Genomic DNA, 27,611 nt, shown 5'->3' on the forward strand with positions numbered 1-27,611 from the left:
GGCTGGTGAACAGACTGAAGAAAAAATAAAATAAAATGATTCCCACGTTTCCCACTTGGGAAATAGAAGAATTTGGTGTCATTCTCAGTGTCAAGGAATACAGGGGGAGAAGCATGTTTAAAGCTAGCTACTAATTATTGAGCACTCATTGCCTGCCAAGGAGATGCTAAACACTTAACATGCATTATGTAATTTTATCTCAGATTAACATCATGGAGTACATATTATTATATGAATTTAAAGAAGGAGAAATCAAGGCTCAAAAAAATCAAGTAGCTTGACCAAAATTACATAATAGTTAAATGGTAGAGCTGGAATTCAAACCTAGGCAGACCTAACCCAGATCTGCCTTGGCTCTTAATAAACAATATACCAGTGTTTATCAAAGTGTGGTGTAGAGGGGATCTGCAACCCAATCTATTGAAAAAGAATTCCTGATGAGTAGGGACTGCACTCACCAGGTATTTCTCATACAACTTAAAATTTATATGCCATTGCATACATAGTATATATTATGACTTGGTGGAAGGAGAATGACAATTTCACTTTTTAAAAAAAATAAAAATAGAACTACCATATGACCCAACAATCCCACTACTGGGCATATACCCAGAGAAAACCATAGTTCAAAAAGACACAGGCACCCCAATGTTCATTGCAGCACTATTTACAATAGCCAGGGCACAGAACCAACCTAAATGTCCATCAACAGAGAAATGGATAAAGAAGCTGTTGTACGTATACACAGTGGAATATTACTCAGCCATAAAAGGAACGAAATTGGGTCTTTTGTAGAGACGTGGATGGACCTAGAGACTGTCATACAGAGTGAAGTAAGTCAGAAAAACAAATATCATATATTAACGTATGTTAATTATGTTAATTAACATATATGTGGAATCTGAAAAAATTTGTAGAGACAATCTTATTTACAAAGCAGAAATAGAGACACAGATGTAGAGAACAAACGTATAGATACCAAGGGGAAAGTGGGGAGGATGAATTGGGATATTGGGATTGATATATATACACTACTGATACTATGTATAAAATAGATAACTAATGAGAACCTACTGTATAGCTCAAGGAACTCTACTCAATGCTCTGTAGTAACCTAAATGAGAAGGAAATCCAAAAAAGAGGGGGTGTATCTATATGTATAGCTGATTCACTTTGCTGTACAATATAAACTAACACAATATTGTAAAGCAACTATATGCCAATAAAAAATAACAGTAATAAAATAATAGGATAATAACTCTACTATAAGATTGCATTAATTTAAATATTAAAAACATTATATTTAAAGTCTGAAAAAAAATAAAACATGGAGATTTTAGTGTATGAAGAATACTACTTGGATTACCGTAGGGGTGGAGACCAGCAAATATTTTCAGACTGGGATTTGATGCTGGGATAGTTTAAATCACAATTCTCAGCCTTGATAAGGCTAGTGGTGCTGCAACCACTGCAGGGTGGTTTGGATGAAGTATCATATGCAGGAAGGGTGGTGAAGTAGAGTAAATTATCACCCAGCTGAGCCCCCCCGACTCCTCCTCTTTCATACTCTTGTTCAGTGGGCTTTGACACCTACATCCAAATCCGCTCCAAGCTTGAAATGTCTCTGTATCTTTTCCTAAAAACACTTGCACATTTATTTTTGCATCTTACTCCATAAAATTCTGTTTTTAGTATAAAAATATGTTTAATTATGTACCAAGGGGTGAAACTCCAGGAAGTTGTATAGGGTTGTTAGTGACACTGTTTACCCTCAAGGACACCTGATGCTCTCCCTGAGAGCATGAGTAACCAATGTGAGAAACATGTGATTGTTGCTTGTTTAGGTCTAAACTTCACTACTAAATTGCAAATATTTTATCGTATTATTTCTGTGTTTTTCACAATACTTTAAAAATAGCAATGGTACCCAGTAAACAACTAATGAACTTGGAAGAGAGACATTTGAAAGAAATAAAGAGTATGAGAAATCAGAATAGACACACCAAAACACAATCACGTTTGAGTGTCACACTGGGAAGGTACCTTCCTGCCTCTTGTGATTAATTGATCACTTCAACAGAGGATGCTTTGGTCTTCCCATACTCTCTTAAAGTTGGTGGTTTTCAGAAGATGGACATCAAGCAGATCTTGGACTTACTTTCTCATGTGAGAGAAAAAGGAAGCAATTTTTGCGAATCAAATCTGATCTTTCAGGACTCGAAATGCTCAAACTAATCCTCACAATGCATGATGGCATCAGGATGCAGAACATTCCTACCTTGGTGGTAGTTTATTCACCTTGTTTCTTTCAAATTACTTTAACTGAGACTACTGACAGCTTGCTTCAGCTCTGTGTTATTAACATTTAAGTGTCTGTGTTCTGGTCTATTTTGAGACTATCTATAAGGCAAAATACTGTACCAAAGATTTTTAAGGAATGTTTATTAAGAAAATAAATTTTAAAAAGCCATTGTCCTACCAATTACAATAGCGTCAGCTTACTACAGTGTTTTCTGTAGATAGTCACTTTTGAACGCACTTGATTCTATGAATATTTCTTCTTCAGTACATACACAGTAATGATTTCGATTGCTATATAGGAATCCATTTTTGTGGCTTGTGGCTTTAGACTTTTATTGGCTCCTTCTCAGAAACTTGGTCTTCTTGACCTCTGCAGCCCTCACCAGTTTGAAAATCCTAACCATAATTCTCTGTGGGGATTTACACCGGTGTCTATTCTGGCTTGTAATCTGTGATACGGCTTCTAGCATTCTTGTTGTAGAAAAGTGAAGCCCTCCCATCTTTATGGGAGTAAAAAAGTCCACACACGGTTAGTATTGTCAGCGAGTAGATGGAAACAAGCAACAGCTTCAGTCAGGCCTTAAGGCTGTGTCTATGGCAGGGAGGAATCTTTGTGATGAGCAAGGGGTTCCATTAGAAGATGGAGTAGTAGGTTTTTAACTTCAGAGTTACAAAAACAAAATTCTGTATTTTCTGTCATTCTTAGAGTGGCCATATTTCCCAAACTAAAAGTTAGGATTCATGCTCTGACAAATACATAGGTACTTTTGTAACACCAGTTTCAGAATATTTTAGTTGGGTCAGTCCCGAAATATTCAGGCTATGCTGTTACCATGTATATGCCCTACATTGGGACCCAACATGCCAATCAATAGGGCAGGTTACAAAGTGAGATTGCAGTGCCATTTGAAGAGATCGGTGCCCTTTGTTTCCAAAGATACAATGGACAACTGGAAACACACTGCTGTATGGGCCTTTCTCATCTGAGGATATATAGAGTCTATCCCCATAGCTGTGGTCATCAAGGCTTTTCAGTATTGGTGGCATTGATATTTATCTTTCAGATTTCTGGGAAAGATACCCACTCTCTTGGATTGTTCTTACCTCTGGGTCTGGTTTCTCTCTGTTCTCCCTTAGTTCAGTAACAAAGTTGTAAGGCCTGAAAAGGGCACCTCAGCATGAGTAATTGAACATCAGCTTCCATACTCAGAGTAGTCTGAGTTTCATCTGAAAATTCATAAAGGATGGGCCTTTCCCCTTTATTAGAGCCAAGAAAAAATCTAGAAGTTCCAAGAAAGGACTGGGAGTGGAGGTCCCTCCAACCAAAAATTACCCCTCTGATATAAAGAGGTCAATCATCAGCCTCCCAGAAACTGTCCTGCTTGGTTGGCTCCCAATGAGCTGTATTTAAAGAGGAGGAAAAGCCATCTCCTGAAGGCGGTAGCCCAGCCTAGCAGCTAAAGCATGTTGCTCATGGTCTGTCTGTCTGAGAGGTGAGCAGTGGACTGTGCTACTGGTTTCTTCATCCTTCGAAAGCCTTGCACTGGCAAAGCCATAGTGATGTCCATTTCAAAGTCACAGTGGGAACAGGCCTGGAGTGCTATCTCAGAATGCAGTTTCTGCTCCCCTTGCCTTTGTGTCTTTTTTTTTTTTTTTTCCTTACTGTCCCTTACCAATAAAACAAGCAAGGATGAGCCAGATGCAAATGGTTGGGAGGCAGCTCTGTCTCAGTGTTTTTCACAATCTATGTAAGTGTTAACTCAAATGCTTCTCACAGCCACTTGTAAGTTACATGCCTGCTTGGCATGTAACTTACAAGTTTGTAACAGATCTCCCATGAGAATTCCCTGTAGTTCCAACTGTCATTACCAATATTTTGCCAATAGGTAAAGCTTGGAAAAGCAAGTTCACAATGGTAGGAACCACAAGTATTACACTATATACTGCTTATATAGGATTTTCTTTTTTAACTCTGAAGGATCTAGCAGATCTTAGGTGAAAGGATGTTCTTTTCAAAGTGTCACCAGAAGGAAGACACTTCTGTCCATAGAAACAGTACGAACATATCTAAAATTTTATTTATCCCTCTAAGTTCTGAAAGGACGTTAAAGAAGAATAATAACACTGCACTTTGGCTACAAAGTTCTAATTAATAACTAACTTCAGTTCTCCCAGTGGTAAAATATTACATTATTTTTTAAATGAAATTAAACATAACAATCTTCTTCTTATTGTTATAGAAATATTTAGCAGCAATATCTGTTTAATTATTTAGGCATCTCTTAATGGTATAAATATTATCAGCACAGTCATAAATATTTTCTGCTTTGTCCATAGACAATCAGCTAAGGATCTGTTGCTTGTAGGACTTAAATTAAGATCTATTTAAGGCTGCCTGCTGGCCACAAAATAATGCTTACATTTGCTAATGCCTGAATCTGTTAGATTTAGCAACAAGAAGTGTTCTTTGCTTTCACAAGTAGGAGGAAGTTATTTTTCTTATATAAATTTTATTGTTGCTGGTATTAGAGAGATTTAGGGTGTGGTTGAAGTAGTTGAAATTTTAATTAATCTAATCCTTTAACAGCAATTGTTTTCATATTGATAATTCTCTGTAGCGACAGTGCTGTACTACAGATCACATCCGTATGAAATATTTACACTAAATATTTTAGCATATAATCTCACCTCCAGCTTTCTCTTTCTAGAATGATAAGATTTTCAGCTTTGGCTTTCTTCTTTTCCTCTTTTTTCTCTTTCACCCAGCATGCAGGGTTTCTTCTTAGGGAACCAGAATGATTTGTTTTTCCTCTGCTAATTTTCTCTCAATGTCATTATCTCTCAGTAAGTTATGTTAATGGCCATCAAATCATTAATCTCCTAAAAGAGCACGGATGCTATTAAATAAGAATAGTTCAATTTCTTGTTTGTTTGTTTGGGTTTTGGTATCTACAGTCATTTGGTGTAGATTTTCATTTGAAATGATTTGTTTACTCATCAGTTTCAATAAATTGTTATGCTGCTGAAATTATCACTAGGAGTAGAGTCAGATGAAGGACAAAACTGTCATTTTGGTCAACCTCTGATTATCTCCTGTGTAAACTGGGAATTGTTCTTAATCTGCTCAAATGTCATATTCTCCAGGCAAGACTTTCTCTGACCTCCCAATATAAAATTACAGTCAGTATCCTTTCTCTAACAGCATTCTCCCCTTTAATTGGCTCTATTTTTCTGTATAGCAGTTATCATCATGTAACATTATAAAGCATTATATATCTGTTTTTTTTAGTGCATCTCTCCCCAACTAAGACAGAAGCTCTGCTAAAAGCAAGGATTTGGATTTTTCTACTGTTGTATCCTGAGAGCCAAGACAAGTGCCTTAAATATAATAATACAGTAGGCAGTCAATAAATAATTATTGAATACATGAAGCTTAAACTACCAGATCATTGCAAAGAAACGAAAGTTTCCCCTTTTCCTGGCATGCGTTTTGATGGCTGACAACTTGATGTAGGTGTAAGCATTTATCCTGGTCTGGCTGTCTTCTCAGCCCAAGTGGAAGGGTGTCCCTCTCTGGAACAAAAGCAAACAGTGCTGGATGTGGCTGTCTTCATTAAACAACTAAAACTTCGGGTTGTGCCCTGTTGTTTGGCATCCATCCACATGTTTACAATTTTAAGAGTAATACAAAGCAGAGAATCTTAAAGGATGCTCTCCAGGAATCTATACTTATGTGGTATATAAATAGGGGTTACTAAAACAAAAAGGGGTTCCATGGTCAAATCAGTTTCTGAAACTAGGTAGTATACGAAGCTAAGGAAGGTTCTTAACGTCAAGGCATCTCAGAGGTATGATAATGCTCATTAGGGCTCTCCAGGGCAAGAAGACCTTAGGCTGTGTTTTCCAAACTCATTTGGTCATAGGCTCTTCTGCTCTACCAGCCAACTCTTGTTTCCAAGACTAGGTTGCATCATAGGGAACTCCATTGACTTAGGAGTTGAATGGGCCAGGTCAGGTGCAGGAAAACTGGGTTCCGGCTCCACTCCTTACTCACTCTGTTATATGACCTTGGACAAGTCACTTAACACTTCTGTATGCCTCACTTTTCCGTAAGGTAGGGATGAAAAGGATTACCCAGGATAATGTATGTAAAGTAAATGATCTATAAGTGCTAAATAAACGCTGAGTATCGTCAACACCTTTTATCAAATGTAGAAACGAGTGCTTTTTAAATAGATATCTTTAAGCATATTTTCTAAGACAGGTTTCCTAGTATTGACCCACACCCAGAGTCAGCTAGCTGTGCCTCCTTTTTTGTCACAGACCCTGTCCCCATCTGAGGAGCTCTGTGTATCTAAGCAGAGATCAAGGAAATGCTATATTTCAACAAGGCTTAATACAAATGTCTGATAACTCACTTTGGTATATCCCGCAGAGTTGATTTCCTGTGTTTCAATACCCTTGACCTCAGATGAAGATGCTTTTGTCAGGAGAAAGGTGGTAGCATCCAAGTTAATGATTGTGCAGATGGCCACATGCTGACAGATTTTGAAGTGACCATATTTTTTCCAGTAAATTTCACATGAAGGTGTGATTTGTGTAAATCTGACCCCTTCCAGTAAAATGTGCATTTCCATATATTTAGAATTTATAAATCCTGACAGATTCCACAATATTTATAGCCCTCCATAAAAAGCCTTTGCCAGTTTGCAGAGCTCTGCATTTGGCTCTCTGGTATGCTTAAGAGAGTTTAAATAATAATAAATTTGGTGATTTATTCCACCTGGAACAGAAACTTATTTTGCCCCCATTGGCTCACTATGAGTGGGATACTATAAATAGTGCCACAGATGCTGGGATCAAGAATAGGGAATTGAAATTCAAGAGAGAACAGAAACATTTCCATTATCACTGATGCCTTGAATGTATTTTTAAAACATTTCTGGTCCTCAAATAATGTACCTTCTCTCCTTTCTCCTACCCCATCTCAATTACACTCAGACCCCCAAACCTGTTGCCAGCTTTAGGATTCAGTTGCATTAATGGAAAAGAGAGAGTGGAAGTATTGGCTGACTAGGCAGGACAAAGTTGCCTCTAGGGAGGCCAAAGCAAGTCTCCAATGTTCGTCTTACATTTCGCAGGAGTCAGCTGGTAACTGAGCATTAATGTCTAAAGTGTAAATTCATTATTTGAGACCCAGCTCATGCATCCTGCGGATATGATGAAAAGGTCTCAGTTCATGAAAAAGAAAAAAGAAAAAATCTAGTTGTAATTACAAGAGAAAGCCTAAGGACAATGTCAGAGGATCAATTCTTTCACCCATTCATGCTTATAATTACCCAGTACAGGGTAATAGAGAAATACCTGACTCGTTGACTCCAAATGATACCATTTTTTAAAACACAAAATAACCCAAAATTTGGGAGCCAATTGTTTGCCATAGAATCAGTCTACCAATGAAACCTGAGAGCAGCCATTTAGTTTCGCATAAGTGGTGTTATAACTTGTTGTGATATATGACAAGGAGACTTATTTTCAGCTTCTTGTTAGAGTCGACTGTGAAGGAATTAGCCTTTGTGTGAGGGAAAATAATAATAATGGCTAACATCCACAGAGAGCTGACCGTGGGCCGGCACAGAGTAATACATCAAGTGGCAGTGATTCTCTGCAAAAACCTTCTAATTAAGTACTGGATTTTCCTGTCCTGATAAGTTGGAGCACACCCCCACCCTGAGCAATCCCCTTGCCTCTAGCTAATAGGATGGCAGATGTTGGGACCAAGCCCCAGAGCCTGTAGTGTACCACATTTTAATGATTTGTGGTGAGCAAAGTAAATGCTTTAAAAGCAAGCTTTATGAAGCAGGGACCCAGTTAAGTATGATGGATTTGAGGTGAAGCAAAAAGAAGCTGGATGTCATATGGGGGTATTGTTTCCCAAACAGGACACAGGTATCTACGGTTCATTGCTAATTCTAAAGCTTTACTTGAAAAATGACTTCTTAAAAAATTGTGCTCTTGAGGAATGTCCTTGAGGCATGGAGGAATTTCCTTGCTTTTCTATAACATCTTTCTAAGAGGATGCGGAGGTATTGAGCTGTTAGACAGTTGCTCAGTGTCTTTGTGCTTCTGAGATCACATTATGGGTCTAACACATACGGGATAAATAAACTGTTTTCATTTCTTAAAGACCATGGGAGGAAATAAGACAAGAAAATTACCATATTGCCTCTTTTTCTTTAAGCTATTAAAGAGGAGAATCCAGTTAAGGCAAATAAAAATGATTACTGCAAACAGGTTGTTGTTGGTTTTTTCTTTTTCTCCTAGCCTCCCACTCAGCAACAGCAATATGGCAAGACTTGTGTCAAACCAGTGTTCTGATGCACCCTCTTTTCTTCTTCTTCCATAGGGCAACCCCTACATGTGCAATAATGAGTGTGATGCAAGTACCCCGGAGCTGGCACATCCACCTGAGCTGATGTTTGATTTTGAAGGAAGACATCCCTCTACATTTTGGCAGTCTGCTACTTGGAAAGAGTATCCCAAGCCTCTCCAGGTTAACATCACTCTGTCTTGGAGCAAAACTATTGAGCTCACAGACAACATAGTTATTACCTTTGAATCGGGGCGTCCAGACCAAATGATCCTGGAGAAATCTCTTGATTATGGACGAACATGGCAGCCCTATCAGTATTATGCCACAGACTGCTTAGATGCTTTCCACATGGATCCTAAATCCGTGAAGGATTTATCACAGCATACGGTCTTAGAAATCATTTGCACCGAAGAGTACTCCACAGGGTATATGACCAACAGCAAAATAATCCACTTTGAAATCAAAGATAGGTTCGCGTTTTTTGCCGGACCTTGGCTACGCAATATGGCTTCCCTCTACGGACAACTGGATACAACCAAGAAACTCAGAGATTTCTTCACTGTCACAGACCTGAGGATAAGGCTTTTGAGACCTGCCGTTGGGGAAATATTTGTAGATGAGCTACACTTGGCACGCTACTTCTACGCCATCTCAGACATAAAGGTTCATGGAAGGTAAGAAAACAACTGTCTGACTTGAATGAGAATGGGTGTGTCCAAAGAAAGGCCAGTTTGCTGCTCCTGCAGCTGTAGAGTGACATTTGTCCCTTTCTACTGTAACATTTTCTCAGGAACGCCAGCCTAGAGGTAAGTTCTGAGGCATTTGAGACCCTTCTAACTCAGCAGTAATTGGTGATCCCAGAGTTGCTGTCACTGAACCTGAACCTGGCAGGATTTCTTAGAATTTAAACCAGAGGCCAAAAAAAACCATCTTACTTGAGAACAAGGAACTCACTAGGTCAGGGGGTGGTTTAAGTCTTTAAGGTAACGAAGCCAGGGGAACAAAGCCAGCTGCTCTGTAAAAGGGACTGAAAAACAAAACATACATCTTACTATTGTTTTTGAATGCAAGAGAGAGTTTCAGCATGGTTCAACTCTCTGATTATGTTTTGTTATATCGTACCAAAAAAGTTCCAGAAATGAAAGTTATATCTCTTTACATTTATTAAATCAGAACCGAAAGCATTTAGGAAATACACTGCATTTATTAATGAGGGGCAAGCTCTACTTTTCAGGTTCTTGAATGTTATTATCTTAAAAGGATATACTATCGTTTAAAATATGAACCTGACTCAGGCTACCTTCATTTTGTCAATCAATTACAGATGCACCAGAGTTCAAATGCATTCATGCTCCCAGTCAGGCATATTTTTTTTTTTGATAATATACCAGAGACACAATTGAGCAAGTTTCCAAGGATTTTGAAGACATTTAAATGAAAAACTTGAATAATGAGAACGAGGACCACCAACACAGAGATTCTCAACCAGATTTTTAAGTGTGGTATGCTACCAGAATAGCCATCTGACAGGAGTTGAAGCATGAGATGATGAGTTGGGAAAACTAAAGGTAAGAGTGGAGTATAGAGCACATTGAGGAAAAAAAAAAAGGAAATGTGAAGCAAAGCAATAATCATTCTAAAAATGCCAAGAGAGCTTTAAATCAAAATATATGAGGATAAGAATGTAAACAGTACATACATCATGTAGGTCTAGTTAATCATAAAAGCTAAACAAATAAGTCCAGATTCATTGATTACTGGCTTCCAGTAATCCCTTAGGGCAGCTTAGTCCTCAGAGACTGGAGAAGTGTTGAGACTCCCTGGGCTTTCAGAGAGTTGTCTCAAACCACCTTTAATAATGGTGCTGGTACACTTGTGCACTAGAAGGAAGAAGTGGCCACTGCTGTTAAGTGAGAGCCAGAGTGGGCACGCAGAATGGGGTGGTGGGCATGACCTCGGTAAGGTAGAAAAGGTTTCAGAATTTTACCTTATGGAATCTGACTTATGGAGAACAGCAGGAACTGATGGCCACCTACTCTCAGCTTTGTTCTGGCTTCATGTTTCTCATGGAGGAGTCAAGAATCTTTAGCTATGGAGCCTCTTTTAAAACTTTTAACCAAGGTTTGGTGAAGTTTGATGAAAATATCTTTAGAGCAAAATCATATTTCTGAGAGAAATATGCACTGGTTCAATATTGAGCTTGTGTGCTCTAGAGTTCATATACGACCAGGGCATGACATGAGAGCAGTGTGGAGCTATGATGTTTCATATGAGTTTGTGATTTATAATAAAATGCAACTATTGTACTCATGAATATTTTAGCAAAAGATCAGTTTCCAGTATCTTATTCTTGGGAACATACAATATATAAAAACAGTTGATGTTGATATTATTAACAATAGCATACCACAACAAAGTAACAAGCATTCTGTTTATCTACAAGAATAAATATCAAAATTAATAAGCTGAGATGTGAATTTGAATCCTAGTGTGATCTATATTGTTAGGTAGAATCATCTAGGTCAGCTTACTTACAGTTTGAGAAATCCTTAAACTAAGCCAAAATCCTTATAGCCCAACTTCCCCTAAAACTCTCATTTTTCACTTATAAAAAAGGCAGTCTTGTGATGTTTTTTGGCTGGAAAATAAACATTGTTTGGGCTTATGTCTGTTATTAGATATTCATTTTTGTTTCCTCTGATTACTTAAGAGAGTATAAAATACACTTTAAAGCTAAAAGCATTTTGGTGCATTCTCTATTGGAGTCGGACATATTGTCACTTAAAGATGCCATGTTAGAAATGTAGAATCCCACCAGATTTATCATTTTTCTTTTATCCTTCATCCTAGTAGTATCCTTCAACTGTATTTCAATGGTTCTGAGGAGTTTGGAGGAGCCCTCCTCCCTTCTCTGGGACTCACCTCCACTGTCTTTTCCTGTTCACCAGTCAACTGAAAGCTGGTGAAGAAGCAGCTGGGCAAAAGAGAAAGGTCCAATAGAGGTGAACCCCTTCCATAAGGTTCCACTCTGTCACCTCCAAACTCTGTCCAAATTCCTCAGGGCAAAACTGATGCTGGCATGTACTGTGCTAGGTACCAGATGGCTGGGGTATTTTTAGTCTTAAGGGAGGGACTAAAGAAGCAAGGCCTGATGGCTCGGGCATATCTCCAGCTTCTAAGTTATATAAGGAAGATGGAGCCACTAAGGGAACTGTTGAGCTATTGCCTGGTTCACAGCCCTTTCAGCAAAGAAGCTGATATACGCTTGAAAATTTCAGTTGGGTTAAAATCCTGAGTCATCTTTTTCCTACATAGTGAATAATCTATAGGAGGATTTGATGATCTCTAAAAGAAGGTACTAAAATTTCTTTTCAAGAATATCATAAATATAAACTTTCCAAAATATAACTGTCTTTGCTTCCCTCAGCCCATGCCCTCTGCCATCCTTGATGTGATTACAATGTTTAACTTACTTTTACATGTCTGTGTCTGATCATTATAATGATATTTTTCTACCTGTCACTCCCCCACCACTCCCACCATGATGTGAGAATTGGCGTGAGTTATTTGGGGAAAGTGGGTAAATTTCCATAGAATAGTGGACACATAATACTACAAGTTTTTTTCACCTTGAAATATTAAGTTACGAAACAAAAACAATTGACTGTGAATTCCAATTTTCTACTTCCTGTGCACGTGTATATGGCCTTTATGTTTTATACTGACTGGCATTATTTGGTGTAAAACTAGTTTTGATTGTTATTAAACTAATGTAGCATTTATGTTCTTTTTAGCATGTGACACATCTGATACCAATTTTATTGTTGACAACTATAATCACATCATAAAAATTTTATGCCTCTTTTGCTACATACATATTTTGCTTCCATTTACTCACTCTTATTGTGTATTTATTAAGATAATGGAGGAAAAAGAGGACATAAGGCCGTTGGCAATCTCAGCAACTCCATGTTACTTACATTGTTCAATAAACCTAATAATCTTCATGGACTAATTCTGACTTACGGATGTCCTGCTTCAGTAAATCAGGGTGATTTTCTCTAGTGAATAATAGACGAGTGCAGTGTGCCAGTACCTTAATTAAAGAGTGGCTCTCTTAGTCTTGATCTCATTTTAATTTACAGGGTAATACTACAATAATATTACTAATGGAAGTTACATTAAAGGGCATCAAGTAGCATTAACTGTATTAAATTATGGTACTTGTGTTAATTAACTGCTGAAGCAAGATGGTTCTAATGGCCAAAAAGGTCATCTAATGCATAAATAAAATCTACCCAGACAAGGGGTGAGAGGAGAAATGAAGAGTAGATGTTTGTTCTGAATATCTTTTTATACAGACAGGGAGTTAAATGCACAGGGCTGTTAAATATAGATATGTCCAAAATGTTTTCTTAGTCACGCAGTTGGAAGTTTTGACTTTTAAGTGTTTTGTTTCTGTTTAAACTTTCCAGATTCAAATTCATTGAAAAGTAAACATTATATTTGTAAGATACATAGATTTTAGAGAATATAAATTCAACATTATCGTTTCTTTGAGGTGAAGGGCTTCAAGGAAGCAATGCAATTTATTGTAATAATTGTTAAGTCTGAAAGACCAATGAACATTGGATAATATGCTCATTTATTTGTAAGATATACAGTCAGCAGTGTATCAAGGTACTGGTTTCAGACATAAGATAACAGAAATTTTTTTCAACCTCAAAAGATTTAGGACAGAATTGTAAAAACTTTTCTCAGTGATAGAAAACTCTAATGCACATCTCCATTACTTGCCTTGTTACACAATATTCCTAAACATAATTATCAATAATTTTTTCCCAGTAGTGTTTACTCATTTCTTGATCCCTGCAGGGCCTACCCAAGCTCCCTATAGGTGGTTGGCTGTCAGTTACTATTTAGAGAATTGACTTCGCCCTGATGCCTCCATTTATCTTTAAGAAAAGAGCCAGGGAGCACTAGCACAGAAGCTCCACTTCCACACACTTTTGGGTGCTTTCTTTGCTTCACTGCTGCTCCAGCTCAAAAGCACAGCCTCCCTGCCTAATCCCAGGACCTGGGAAGGTCCAGGGACAGAAATATTCTCTTTGGGTATCAGAAGTGAGAAAGGTCCCCTATACTCTCACCCTCAGAAGGAATCAGATATATTTATTTAAATGTCGCCTCCTTGGTATTTGCTCTAATTGGGACAAAGTGAGGTTGAAATTCACTTTCTTGAAGCAAGGCTTTCAAATGGTTAGTGCACAGACTTGTGATATTAGGTAAACAGGAACACTGGTGGAAGTTTAAAAGTAAAAAAGCAGTTGGGCATTTTTCAAACTTTCTCAAATAATTTGGAAAACACATGTAATATGGAAGTGCTTTGCCAATTATAAAAGACTTACATTTATCCTGTAATTTCTCTTAGTCTTTTTCCTAGCGGCAATTTGGATAAATCCACCAAAATATTTACCCTTTGTCTCTCCTGTGAGAGGCGTCCTGCAGGGTGCTTTTGACACATTTTTGGCCTGTCATTTTTCCGTTCTTCCCAATTAGTCCCAAATACTGAGGTTGGGCTTTACTACTGCTTTTGTAACACCTTTCTTCTTTCTGTTACCCAAAAAGACTTTACCTCTGACCTGGGACAGGTGGTGGGCTAGACAGTGGCTATATAGAGATGCAGGAGGCATAGTCAGTGCCTTCAAGGAACGGATATCCAGAAGGGGCTGAGACATGTAAACAAAAATGATGACAGCTTGGGTTAAATGCTTTTACCGTGTGAGTGTATAAAGCGCCCTGGAAACAGAGCAGGAGATACTAACTTAATCTGGGAAGCCTCGCAGAAGCTCTGATGAGGATGACATTTGCATGGTATCTTGAATATGTGCCTTAGAATGCCAAGCAGCCAGTGCAGAATGGATATGCCAGGTTACAAATTATGCTTTAAAACAGCACAGCATGTTGAGGAACTCCAAATAGTGAGGAATTGGTGGAGTGGACAAATCCTGGGAGATGCTCTTCCATCTTCTCCCTATGGATGTTTAGTATCTCCAAGAAGCCTTTAAGGATTCTGCATCTTGGCCTCTGAGTTCCCAATGTCGTAGGAAATCTAAGAGTATATGGGTTCTCATATAGCAATTAAATGTAGGTGGGAAACATTCTAAGGCAGTGGTGTTAAGAGGATAGTCCAGTGTGGCTGTATTAGCAAGGAAATACAGAGAGAGACAAGGAGAGCAGTACAATTGCTTAATTGTGGAGCAACCGTAACTCCAAGTCCTGATGCTTAAGTGGAGAGTCTGTAAAAGCTCTCCAAATTCCACAAAAGCAATCAGAGCATAAGGGTTTAATATTTGCTTACAAAGTCAATAGGACTTGGCAACCAATCAGATTTCAAAGAAGGAAAGACTTTAGTAGGGATCCAAGTGGGGAGTCCAGTAAAGGATTTGAAAATACTGCTCTGGTGTTCCAGAGAAAGATTTGCATTAGAAATGTAGGTTTGAAAATTATCCCCTTACATGTGATGGTTGAAGTTTAGGGAATGGAAGACACTGATATGATAGGGTGTTTTCCCTTATAATTTTAAATGACTATGGTCATTTATAGAACATTTACAGAACTCTGTGGAGTGCTGTCATTTAAGAGGTAATTCTTGAAGCAAATTAAGAAAAACTCTGAGAAACAGAAGGAAATCAGAAAAGAGGAGAGTGAGGTGATTCTAATAGCCCCTATTAATGTTTAAGTGATAATCCTTTACATCTGTACAGCACTCAGGTTACAAGATTCTTGTTATACACCTTCTTTCCTTTAGTCCTTACAAGTAACTTGTGAGGCAGGTGCTGTTTAACACCATTTTACAGATGAGAAACTGAAGACCAGAGAAGTTCCATGACTTTTTTTTTTAACATCCTACACATAATAAAGTGACAAAATCAGGTTGCTGATTACAAACTTCATGTTTTCTCTTTATTATGCTCTTGTAGCCACACTAACCTGAAGTGAGCTCAGTACATATAGCAGACTCAGAATATTCCCAAAAGACCCACTTTAAATGGCAATAATGAACCAATAAGTCTTGTGGCTCAACCCTTCTTGGAATATTCTGGAAGGCACTTCTCCATGACTTTTGGCCCAGTACAGGTATCCCCATTTTGCTTTTACAAAAGACCTACATTAGTACCTGTTTTCGCTAACCAAAAGGAGTCTAAAGAGGATTTTCACCTTTATTTTAAAAGGAGAAAAGCAAAAATAGTGTTCAGCGATTGTTCTGCCCCAAGCCCCGTTAGAGGCAGCGTGCACCCTGAGCAGCCTGGTGAGAGTGGCACCGCCAGGCTCCTTCCCCAGGAACTACACTCAGCATCTCAGCATCAAGGCTCCATAGTTTGGAACTGTGTCTGTGAGCTTCTGTGCTCTTATCTCAACTTATTCTGTGTATCTGTTACCAAGATGTGTCCTAGGGTAATTGCTTCTTTGCTTTACACCATTTCAGCTTACGAAAGGTTTCATAGGAACTCCCTACTTTCAGATAGCGGAGGAAACCTGCATTTCATTATACCAGATTGCAGTGTGTTTATCTGAACTCTAACTTCTTACTTCATTTATAGCAACTTTATAATGTGTGATTGGGCTAATTTGTCATATTGTGTTAGGTTTTAACAAAATTAAGATAGTTGCTCATTTTCTGAGGGGGAAAATAAATAGATGAACTTAATTTTTTCCCATATTTTTCCATAGGCCTTTAATACTTGCAACTACTTCCACTTAACGGGCATCATCAAACACTAAAACAAGCCACAAACATTAATGGATAAACTTGGAAATGGCCAACTACCTTAGTTTATTTTAAGAAAGTTTATCCTTCAGTTGAGAGCAATCAAGTTTTCCTTTTAACTTCCATATATTAGTCCACATTCTTCCTTCTGGAACTATAGTGAATGTATGCTACCTCTTTCATATAATAAAATTTCATAAATTTGCAGTCAAGGATTCTATCCCTCCAAGTCTTTTTTTTTTCCAAGTTAAATTTAACCATACTATCAACCAAAAATTTTAATTCCTTCTTCTTTTTGAAGGAAAATGAAATTCAATAAATAAGAGCATTCAGATGAAAAGCTTAGTAACCATAATTAAAAATAAAAAATAGGGCTTCCCTGGTGGCGCAGTGGTTGAGAGTCCGCCTGCTGATGCAGGGGACGCAGGTTCGTTCCCCGGTCCAGGAAGATCCCACATGCCGTGGAGCAGCTGGGCCCGTGAGCCATGGCTACTGAGCCTGCGCGTCCGGAGCCTGTGCTCCGCAACGGGAAAGGCCACACAGTGAGAGGCCCGCATACCGCAAAATAAATAAATAAAAATAAATAAAAATAAAAAACAACATAGAGTATTGCTACTTAACTCCAGTGACAATGCTTACAATAAATATTTATGGTATGAACCCATGTTAAGAGGACAACAGAGTGCCATTCTGATTTGGGGCATAATTTTTAAATCTTTGAGGATTTCTTGAATTATAAAGAGAATATATGCATAAGCAGCTCATTTTCCTCTGAGGTTTATACCGTTATAAGGAGAGAATGTATCTAATAATTTCTTCAGTTAAATTATGAACTTCCTTAGTGTGCAGAAAAGCAACCCAGTTTAGGAGCTTGTCTCTTTATCCTTAACTCCCCAGTGCCAGAGATTTTTTTTAAACTAATGGGTCAGTAAAGGAAAGATGTCTCCTTTTAAGAAACATAAGGATATTTAGGCAAAATACCACACAATAAAAAAGTGAGATAATTTTCTCCCTCACTTAATTTATCACTTTTAGAGGAAGTTATGTTATGGCTACATCCGTATGCCCAAACAATGGGAAATAGGGATACACTCAGCTTTTCCATCCACCTTCAGGACCCATGTTTTTTATTCTAATTCAGTGGTTTTCATCTTTGGAAGGTCTTCTTGTTTTATCGTCACTAGGTTCAAAGGTATTTCCTGACACAGTAGGAGTTCATTGCCACTGGTAGATATTGAATGTAAAATTTTTGGGGATCTATGTGATCAGCGGTTCAGTAGAGATACTCTTTCCATTCATTCTCCAAATACAAGAAAAAAAGTGTTAAGGTCCTAGCTTTTATCATAGTAATTTGATTGTGTGGATAGATATATTGATTTCATAACAATATAAATATATACTCCAATTCATTAAGCCACATTTAGAATAAAAAATGTTAGTGTAACCAGAATTAACTGCATTGCATATAAATTCATGTTTGCTATTTCTGCCTCCTTTTTATAGGTAAGAAAACTGTATCTAAACAAGATCAACAATCAGTGGCAAAGAGGAGATAGAATTTTTTTTTGCTTTTTTATTTTTATAAAAAATTTTTTTTTACAATTTTAAATGTTACTTTCCATTTACAGTTATTAAAAAATATTGGTATATTCCCCATGTTGTACAATACATCCTTAAGCCTATCTTACACCCAATAGTTTATACCTCCCCCTCCCCCACCCCTATATTGCCCTTAGCCCCCACTGGTAACCACTAGTTTGTTCTCTATATCTGTGAGTCTGCTTCTTTTTTGTTTTATTCACTAGATTGTTGTATATTTTAGATTCCACATATAAGTGATATCATACAGTATTTGTCTTTCTCTGTCTGACTTCACTTAGCGTAATGCTCTCCAAATCCATCCATGTTGCTGCAAATGGCAAAATTTCATTCTTTTTTATGACCTAGTAGTATTCAATTGTATGTATATACCACACCTTCTTTACCCATTCATCTGTGGATGGACACTTAGGTTGCTTTCATATCTTGGCAGTTGTAAATAATGCTGCTATGAACATTGGATTACATGTATCTTTTCAAATTAGTGTTTTTGTTTTTTTTTAGATATTTACTTAGGAATGGGATTGCTGGGTCATAAGGTAGTTCTAGTTTTAGTTTTTTGAGAAACCTCGATATTGTTTTCCACAGTGACTGCACCAAGTTACACTCCCACCAGCAGTATACAAGAGTTCTCTTTTCCCCACATCCTTGCCAACATTTGTTATTTGTGTTCTTTTTAATGATAGCCATTCTGACAGGTATGAGGTGATACTTCATTGTGGTCTTGATTTACATTCCCCTGATGATTAGCAATGCTGAACACCTTTTCGTGTGCCTGTTGGCCATCTACCTTTCCTCTTTGGAAAAATGTCTATTCAGTTCTGTTTGTTTTTTTGTTGTTGAGTTGTATAAGCAGTTTATATATGTCGGATATTAATTCCTATTGGTCATATCATTTGCAGATGTTTTCTGCTATTCAGTAGTTTGTCTTTTCATTTTGTCAATGGTTTTCTTTGCTGTGCAAAAGCCTTTAAGTTTAATTAGGTCCTATTTGTTGTTATTGTTGTTTCTCCTATTTTCTTTACTTTAGGAGAAGGATCCAAAAAGATATTGCTGTGATTTATGTCAAAGAGTGTTCTGCCTATGTTTTCCTCTAGGAGTTTTATAGTATCCAGTCTTACATTTAGGTCTTTAATCCATTTGTGCTTATTTTTGTATATAGTGTTAGAGAATGCCTAGAGACAAATGAAAACAAAAACACGGTGATCCAAAACCTATGGGATACAGCAAAAGCAGTTCTAAGAGGGGAGTTTATAGCAATACAAGCTTACTTCAGGAAACAAGATATCAAATAAAGAACCTAACCTTACACCTAAAGGAACTAGAGAAAGAAAAACAAACAAAACCTAAAGTTAGTAGAAGGAAAGAAATCATAAAGATCAAAGAAGAAATAAGTGAAATAGAGACTAAAAGAAAACAATAGAAAAGATCAATGTAACTAAAAGCTGGTTCTTTGAAAAGATAAACAAAATTGATAAACCTTTAGACAGACTCATTGAGAGAAAAAAAAAAAAAGGGAGAGGGCCCAAATCAATAAAATCATAAATGAAAAAGGAGAAGTTACAACTGACACCATAAAAATACAAAGGATCATAAGAGACTACTATGAACAACTATAGGCCAAAAAATGGACAACCTAAAAGAAGTGGACAAATTCTTGGAAAGGTACAATCTCCCAAGACTGAGCCAGGAAAAAATAGAAAATATGAACAAATCCATTGCCAGTAATGTAATTGAATCAGTAATTTAAAAATGCCCGACAAACAGAAGTCCAGGACCAGATGGCTTCATAGGTGAATTCTACCAAACTCTTTAGAGAAGAGTTAACACCTAACCTTTTGAGACTATTCCAAAAAATTGCACAAGAAGGAACACTTCTGAACTCATTCTTTGAGGCCACCATCACCCTGATACCAAAATCAGACAAAGATACTACAAAAAAAGAAAATTATAGGCCAATATCACAGATGAGCATAGATGCAAAAATCCTCAACAAAATACTAGCAAGCCAAACCCAACAATACATTAAGGATCATACACCATGATCAAGTAGGATTTATTCCAGGCAGGGATGCAAGGATTTTTCAATATCCATAAATCAGTGTGATATACTATATTAACAAATTAAAGAATAAAAACTCTATGATCTTCTCAATAGAAAAAGCTATTACTAAAATTCAACATCCATTTGTGATAAATACTCTCCAGAAGGTGGGCATAGAGGGAACCTACCTCAATGTAATAAAGGCCATATATGATAAACCCACAGCTAACATCATACTCAATGGTGAAAAGCGGAAAACATTTCCTCTATGATCTGGAACGAGGCAAGGATGCCCACTCTCACCACTTTTATTCAACATAGTTTTGGAAGTCCTAGCCACAGCAACAAGAGAAGAAAAAGAAATGAAGGGAATCCAAATTGGAAAGGAAGAAGTAAAATTGTCACTGTTTGCAGATGACATGATACTATACATAGAAAATCCTAAAAATGCCACCAGAAAACCACTAGAACTCATCAATGAATTTTGTAAAGTTGAAGGATACAAAATTAATATACAGAAATCTGTTGCATTTCTATACACTAAAAATGAAATATCAGAAACAGAAATTAAAGAAACAGTCCCATTTACCATTGTATCAAAAATTATAAAATACCTAGGAATAAACCTACCTAAGGAGGCAAAAGACCTGTACTCCAAAAACTATAAGATACTGATGAAAGAAATTGAAGACAACACAAACAGATGGAAAAATATACTGTGTTCTTGGATTGGAAGAATCAGTATTGTTAAAGTGACCATACTACCCAAGGCAATCTACAGATTCAATGCAATCCCTATCAAAATACCAATGGCATTTTTCACAGAAAAATTTGAAATTACTTATGTTTCGGCAAATTAGTTCATTTCTGAACCTCCACTTGAAAACAATTGGAAGAATGAATAGCCTAGATTTAAAATGTGTGATGTAAGTGTCTCACAAATATCATTGGTCCAAAGATCCCAATCCAGAATATTATGTAATTGGGATAACTACTGTGTCAGCTCTTTCTTGATTTGTGACTGGTGCCTAAGACAACTGATAATGTGCTAGGAATGTATTGAGAGGACACAGGACAAAACATTAGGATCTCAAAATCATTTTTTGTCTTATTTTAGAAGGAAACATTGGCTAGGAGTCAAGAGGTTCTAGCTCTAGCTGTGCTAATAACTCTGTGAGCTCAGAGCAAATCTCAACCAGTGTAAGCAGAATCTCCTCATCTTCAAAATGAGAGTGTTATACTTGATTTGTGTTTCTCAGAATTACTCTTCAAATAATGGCTGTAATGGTCAAAGACTTTGGAAATGTGGTTTGCAATATTTCCTTCTAGGAGAATCACAATATATACTAGCATATTAAAGGCCCTGAGATGTCCTACAGTAAAGGAATGTTTCCATTTTATTTAACCAGATCCTCCCAAACACTTAGTCAAAAAAAAACCCTCTATTAGCACCCCAAAGAATTAGTGTTAATGGAACTCAGGTAGGGTAACAAAGTCTCTTCAGTCTCCAGTATCGTTGGACTCTTCATATGATATAAGGAAATAAATGAAAACATAGTGTGTGTGCGTTTGAACTATTTGCAGTGCTAAGAACAGCAAAGGTATTTGATATTTCACAGCAAGGTCTAATTTTAGCTATCATCCTTCGATATCATTGCTACGTTAAGAGAAAAAATGAGACTATCTTAGTGAAAGGCTAGCTTTGATGGGGAGTACCTTTGTTTTTTACTGTTGCTCTTATTTTTTGAACATTGGAGAGTACTGTGTATCTTTAAGAATTATAGGAAATTCACTATTCTATTGGAATAGATAGGGATATTTTTGTTTTGTTTTTAAGCTAGAGAAATTTGTGATGGAAGAGTCAGCAAAGATGTAAAAAAATGAAATGCCAAGTGGTACAATCTGGTGCATTTTAGAGATAAATAGAGATGCTGGAGGATTTCTCTTCCTCTCAGATGTAGCTCCTCAAACTCTAATTACAGCAATAAACTAAAATCATGTGTATAAAGGAAAATAAGATTAACTAATACTTAATGTATTATTTTTACTTTCTTTCCTTTGCTCTGGAAGATATTCTTGAAACCACAGGCTGATTTTAGTTAAATATGGGTCTCCTTCCTTCTACTCCTGAGGAGTGTTAATGAATAACAACTGAAAGCCCAGTAAAACTAAAATAGTATACGGCTAAGGGTTATCATCTTGTCTAGGAATTGTGTGGCTGCCCTGGCTGCTTTTACTCATTTGGTCCTGCTAGAATATCAGGGAAGCAAAGCTGTTACAATATATTGGTAGCATACATGTGTACTTATAGATCCTCCAGTGCTACTTAGGTCAGGGAACAGATGGAGGTAGGGTGGACCAAGAGATGATGGGATGGGGGAGTCTAAGAGGTCAGCAGTTTGGCAGGTTGGGAGGAGACAGCCTCATGAACTCCTGTACTGGAATTAAATATACAGTGTGTATGCCAAACAGAGAGTCATAACACTGCAAAATCATTTCTTTTAAAACTGAAATAAAAACCATGAAAATAATGTAACTCCCTCTTTTTCAGATGTGAAACAAAATGGTTAAATGAATTAACCAAGGATGATATTGTTGAATAACCAAAATTTAGATCCAGATAGAACTTGTGTTTTACTCACTGATATGCCCTCAGTGCCTATAACTGGGCATGGCACATAGTAGGCATTCAGTAAATACTTAGTGAGGGAATGAGTGAATGGGTGTGGAATACCCTTTTGAGCATCAAGCAAACCAACCATTCTAAGAATCTGTACTCTTCCCATTAAGCATCCTGTGGCCATCTTTGTGTATTCCTTACAGAAAACTGCAAGGGAACTGGGGCTAAGCACAATATTTTTGGTAATGCCACTTTATCCAAAATACTAAAATTGCAAAGCTTCAATCTTCAACCAATTGTCCAAAGTTAGAGAATAAAATTTATCTACCTCAGATATCAGAGTAATGTATGTATTCAGGATAATATCACCCTACGTATTTTCTTCTATTATTTGTCTGATTGGTGTTTTTAAGACCAGAAAAACTCTTGGTTCCTTTCCTGGTTGAGGACAAGTCTGTGAAAAAAATTAGACTCTTCTGCCCAATAAATATTTAATAAAATGACCATATGTCCCAAAGTTGCCTTCAATTGATATTTGTCGCCTGGGTTCAATAACCAAGGAGTTTAAAAATGTATAAAAACCATCATATAATTTGTAAATGAGGCCTTTAAATATTGTTAAGGTCAGGGTTGGGATTGCAGAGAATTTGAGCTGAGAAGGCATGGAAACAGGCTGTGACCTTTTGTGAACATACGTCTTTATTAAAATAATTCAAGTTCATTATACACTCTTAAGTAGCAAAATAAGATTAAAATTATTAATAGTAAAAGGCTGATTATGAGAACAAAGGAGAGAGAATGAAAGAACATAATGTATGGCAAGCCCACAGTGGTGGAATTGTGGGTAATATTTGTGTCTTTCTATATTTTTCACATTTCATTCATTGAACATGTCATCAGAATAAAATCAGTTTTAAAAATAATGTTAAAATTCAGCAAATTTGCAGGATACAACATCAACACACAGAAAGAAGTTGTGTTTTTATACACTAACAATGAACAATTCTAAAAGGAAATTAAAAAAACAATCTCATTTACAATACTATCAAAATAATAAAATACTTAGGAGCAAACGTAACCAAGAAGGCAAAGGACTTGTACACTAAAAACTACAAAACATTGTTGAAAGAAATTGAAGACATGTATAAATGAAAAGCAATCTCATGTTCGTGGCTTGAAAGCTGTTAAGATGTCAATACTACTTTAAGTCAATACTACTTAAAGCAATCTGTACAGTCCATGCAATCTCTCTCAAAATCTCAATGACAGTTTTTATAGAAACAGAAAAATCCATCCTAAAATTCATGTGGAATCCCAAGAGACCCCAAATAACCGAAGCAGTCTTGAAAAAGAATAAAGTTGGAAGTCTTACACTTTTTGATTACAGAACTTACTACAAAGCTACAATAATCAAAGCAGTGTAGTACTGGCATAAAGATAGACATATAGAGCAATAGAATAGAACAAAGAGTACAAAAATAAACCTCACATATATAATCAAATGATTTTTGACAAGGGTTCCAATCCCATTCAAAGGGGAAAGGACAGTCTTTTCAACAACTGGTATTGAGAAAGCTAGATCTTCCCGAATTGGGGATAGAAACTTACCCAGGCAAGCACTAAGAGGCCAAGGTAGGGAGGTTCTCCTCTCTGATGATGCCTCACTTCCCCAATTCAGGATTTCCAGGTAGTTCTAAGCACCTCCCAAAACTACACCAAGGGCTCTCCTTTTGATAATGGCCAAGCATTTCACATCATGCTAACTCTCCTTAAAATAATGACTACAAACTCCAGACTAAATGTAAAAGCAATTATTTGAAGGCCCTAGAGAGTGACAAGAGACAGGCTGATATTGGAGGGGAGTCAATACTTGGAAGAAAGGAGAGGTATTAGGTGAGTTTCCCTTTATTCTGCTTTTCCCCAAGGACAGGCCTCAGTCTATGCAATGCATGATGGGGAAAAGGAGGTGCAGTTAAAACTCAGACGGAAAATCTTCTTATCTTATCGACTTGAACAACAAGTGGATAGGATGAGGCAACCACAGCAATTAAAATGTCAAGAGAGAAATATGAAAAGGAGAGAGCCAGAGAGGGGGGAACCCTAAATACTATGCATAAACTCTACCTAAATCTCTGGCTGATCCCAGAATCATTAATGTGTGGGGCAGTCTCCAAGCAACATAGCGAAAGCTAAAAGAGCTGAACTTTCAGCTGCTATTTCAGAGGAGACAGCATATGCAGTTTGAATTTAGCCACTTTCACTGCATGCTAAAACAAGTGAACAAAATCAGTACTCTTCAGAAGAACATAACAGAATCCAAATTATTGGCTTATTGGTGTCTACAAATTATTATTCATGGTATCCAGATAAAATAGCAAATTACTCAATATGTAAAGAAAACAAACAAAAAAGATGACCTACGTTGTAGAGTAAAGACAACTGAGACCAAACTCAACATGACTAAGATGTTGGACTTAGTACACAAAGATTTTTAAAGCAGCTGTTATAACAATGCTGAAGGATATAAGAACTGTGATTTTAATAAGTGATGATATGAAATATCTGCAGGGAAATAGAAACTATTAAAAAATCAAATGGAAATTCTAGTACTTAAATGGTATAACTTTTAAAATAAAATTTCACTGGTTTACTTAAGAGTACTTTGGGACTGCCAGAAGAAAACGTCAGTGAGCTTGATGATAGATCTGTAGAAATTATCAAATATGAAGAACAGGGAGGAAGAAGGCAGAAAAAAAAATGATCCAAGCCTCATGGGCTTTTAGGACAATAGCTAAAGGTTTAATATGTGTGTAATACGAGTCCCAGAAAGAGAGAAGAGGGGGAATGGAGCAGCAAAAACATCTGAGGAAGTAATTCCTGAAATTTACCCAAAGACATCAAGTTGCAGCGAACCCCAAGCAAGATGAATATTAAGAAAACAGCTCCCTAAGCATATCATATACAAACCACTGAAATCCAGTGATAAAAAGAAGGTCTTGAAAGCAGCAAGAGAAACAAAAAGATACATTACGTATAAGTAAACAGCAATTCAAACAACCATTGAAATCCTCATCAGAAATAGAAGATAGTGAAACATCTTTAGAGTGATGAACAACAAAAAAAATACTGTCCATTTAGAATCTATATCCAGTGAAAATATCTCTTACAATGAAGGCTTATTAAAATCATGTTCAGATAAAAGAAAACTAGGAATTCATCACCATCACACCTGCACTAGAAGAAATGCTAAAAGAAACTTATCAGGCTAAAAGGAAACGATATCAGATGAAAACTTGGAACTTTAGGAAACAATGAAGAACAATGGAAATGGAAAATATATGGATAAATCTAAAAGATTAGCTTTCCTCTTTCTTTCTTTAAAATGCATATCACTGTTTAAAGCAAAAATTGTTGACAGTTTATTATCATACATATATAGAAATAATGCATATAATAACTACTGCATAAAGCATGAGAGGAAGAGATACAGGGACCTATATACTTGCAAGTTCTCACATTTAGCGTGAAGTAGTACAATGTTAGCTCTAAGTAGATGGTGAAAAATTAAGGCTATATAGTATAATCCCTAGAGGAATCATAAATAATAGTGATTCAATGAGGTATATCTTAAAAGCCAGTAGAAAAATTAAATATGGAAATCTTAAGAAATATATAATCAAACCAAAACTATACCACCCAAGAACAGAGGAAGGAGGAAGCACAGTTATCTGGAGAGCCTGTCTACCTAGACATCCACTTAGGGTGATTTGGGGTACCTGATATTTTTTAAAAGTAGAAAACAAAAATACAGAGACTTACATTTTTCTTCCCACCTCCACTCTCCCACCCCCAACACACTGACTTGCACTCCCTCAGCCCTGCATCTCCTGGTGAGGTCCAGCTTAGCCCTCCAGTCCCCCTCCTGTAACTCCTATATGCTTCATCTGTTACCAAACTTTAAAAAATCTTAAGGGAAAAAAGTGCTTTCATATTTATGGTGTATGGGACCCTCTAAAGTCAGAGTACAAAGCAATAACCCATCTTGTGGCGGCCCACGGCAGCAGTAGTGGAGAGGAGGTATCCACAATGACAAAATGTTTCATCCTAGGGAGCCAGAAAGGTGATGGTGCCATTAGTAATATTTTAGAAATGGAGAGGGATACCTATTTGAGATGACAGCTCATATTTTAACTTAACTTAGAAGTGTTAATGGCCTATGGTTAATTGGAATTATGAGACTGGTTTTTACCAGAGAGGAGAGACTTAGATATAAGTATTTGTTAGTGAATGTATGAGTAAATTGGCCTATTGATAATCCACAAATAAATTAGTAAATTGCTATTTTACACTCTTTAAATTTTCATCCAAGTACAAATGTTTCCTTAGAAATAAGCAGATGGCAATCATTATTATCTTTATTATTACTGATTGCAGCCCTGGTATTTCCTAGTGGCACGAGAATACCTAGAAAGTATTCTTACCCCATCTATAACCCTGACTGTATTTAGACCATTAATATAGGTATCATAGGACAATGATTTGACTCTTCAATGAGTTTTCCAACCATGGAAAATAAACCAATAATATAAGCATAGAGAATAAGATTTTGGATGAACACTATATTATAAAAATATCTTGAGAATGTTTTATTTCCTTTGGAAAAGTTTTTTTAAGAATAAAAAAATAAATAAATGGTGTTTTTCAGGAGACCTTAAGGACTCAAGAGTAAGTCTTTAACATCATGTTGTATTTTTCTGCACTCCTACCCAAGATGATCAGATCAGTTGAGAAATCTCATCCACATTCACTTCAGAAGAAATTTTTTATTGCCCAACCTCATGGTTGACCACAGATCAGAGAAAACCTAAGGGTGGAGTACGTGCCCTTCTTCGTTCAAAGGCTGATC

General features: G+C 36.8%; 1 protein-coding gene across 2 annotated transcripts in view; it reads left to right on the plus strand.

Moving 5' to 3' along the window:
- NTNG1 (netrin G1) overlaps positions 1 to 27,611 on the plus strand; it is a gene marked incomplete at its 3' end in the record, with an annotated part of 324,453 nt that overhangs the window by 158,411 nt on the left and 138,431 nt on the right. For both annotated transcript variants that reach the window (XM_079902407.1, XM_079902408.1), the window contains exon 2: positions 8,708 to 9,348. In XM_079902407.1, coding sequence (XP_079758533.1) covers positions 8,708 to 9,348 — 641 coding nt within the window. The remainder of the gene's footprint in view (positions 1 to 8,707; positions 9,349 to 27,611) is intronic.

The sequence above is a fragment of the Stenella coeruleoalba genome (assembly GCF_951394435.1).
Source record: "Stenella coeruleoalba genome assembly, chromosome: 1".
NCBI lineage: Eukaryota > Metazoa > Chordata > Mammalia > Artiodactyla > Delphinidae > Stenella > Stenella coeruleoalba.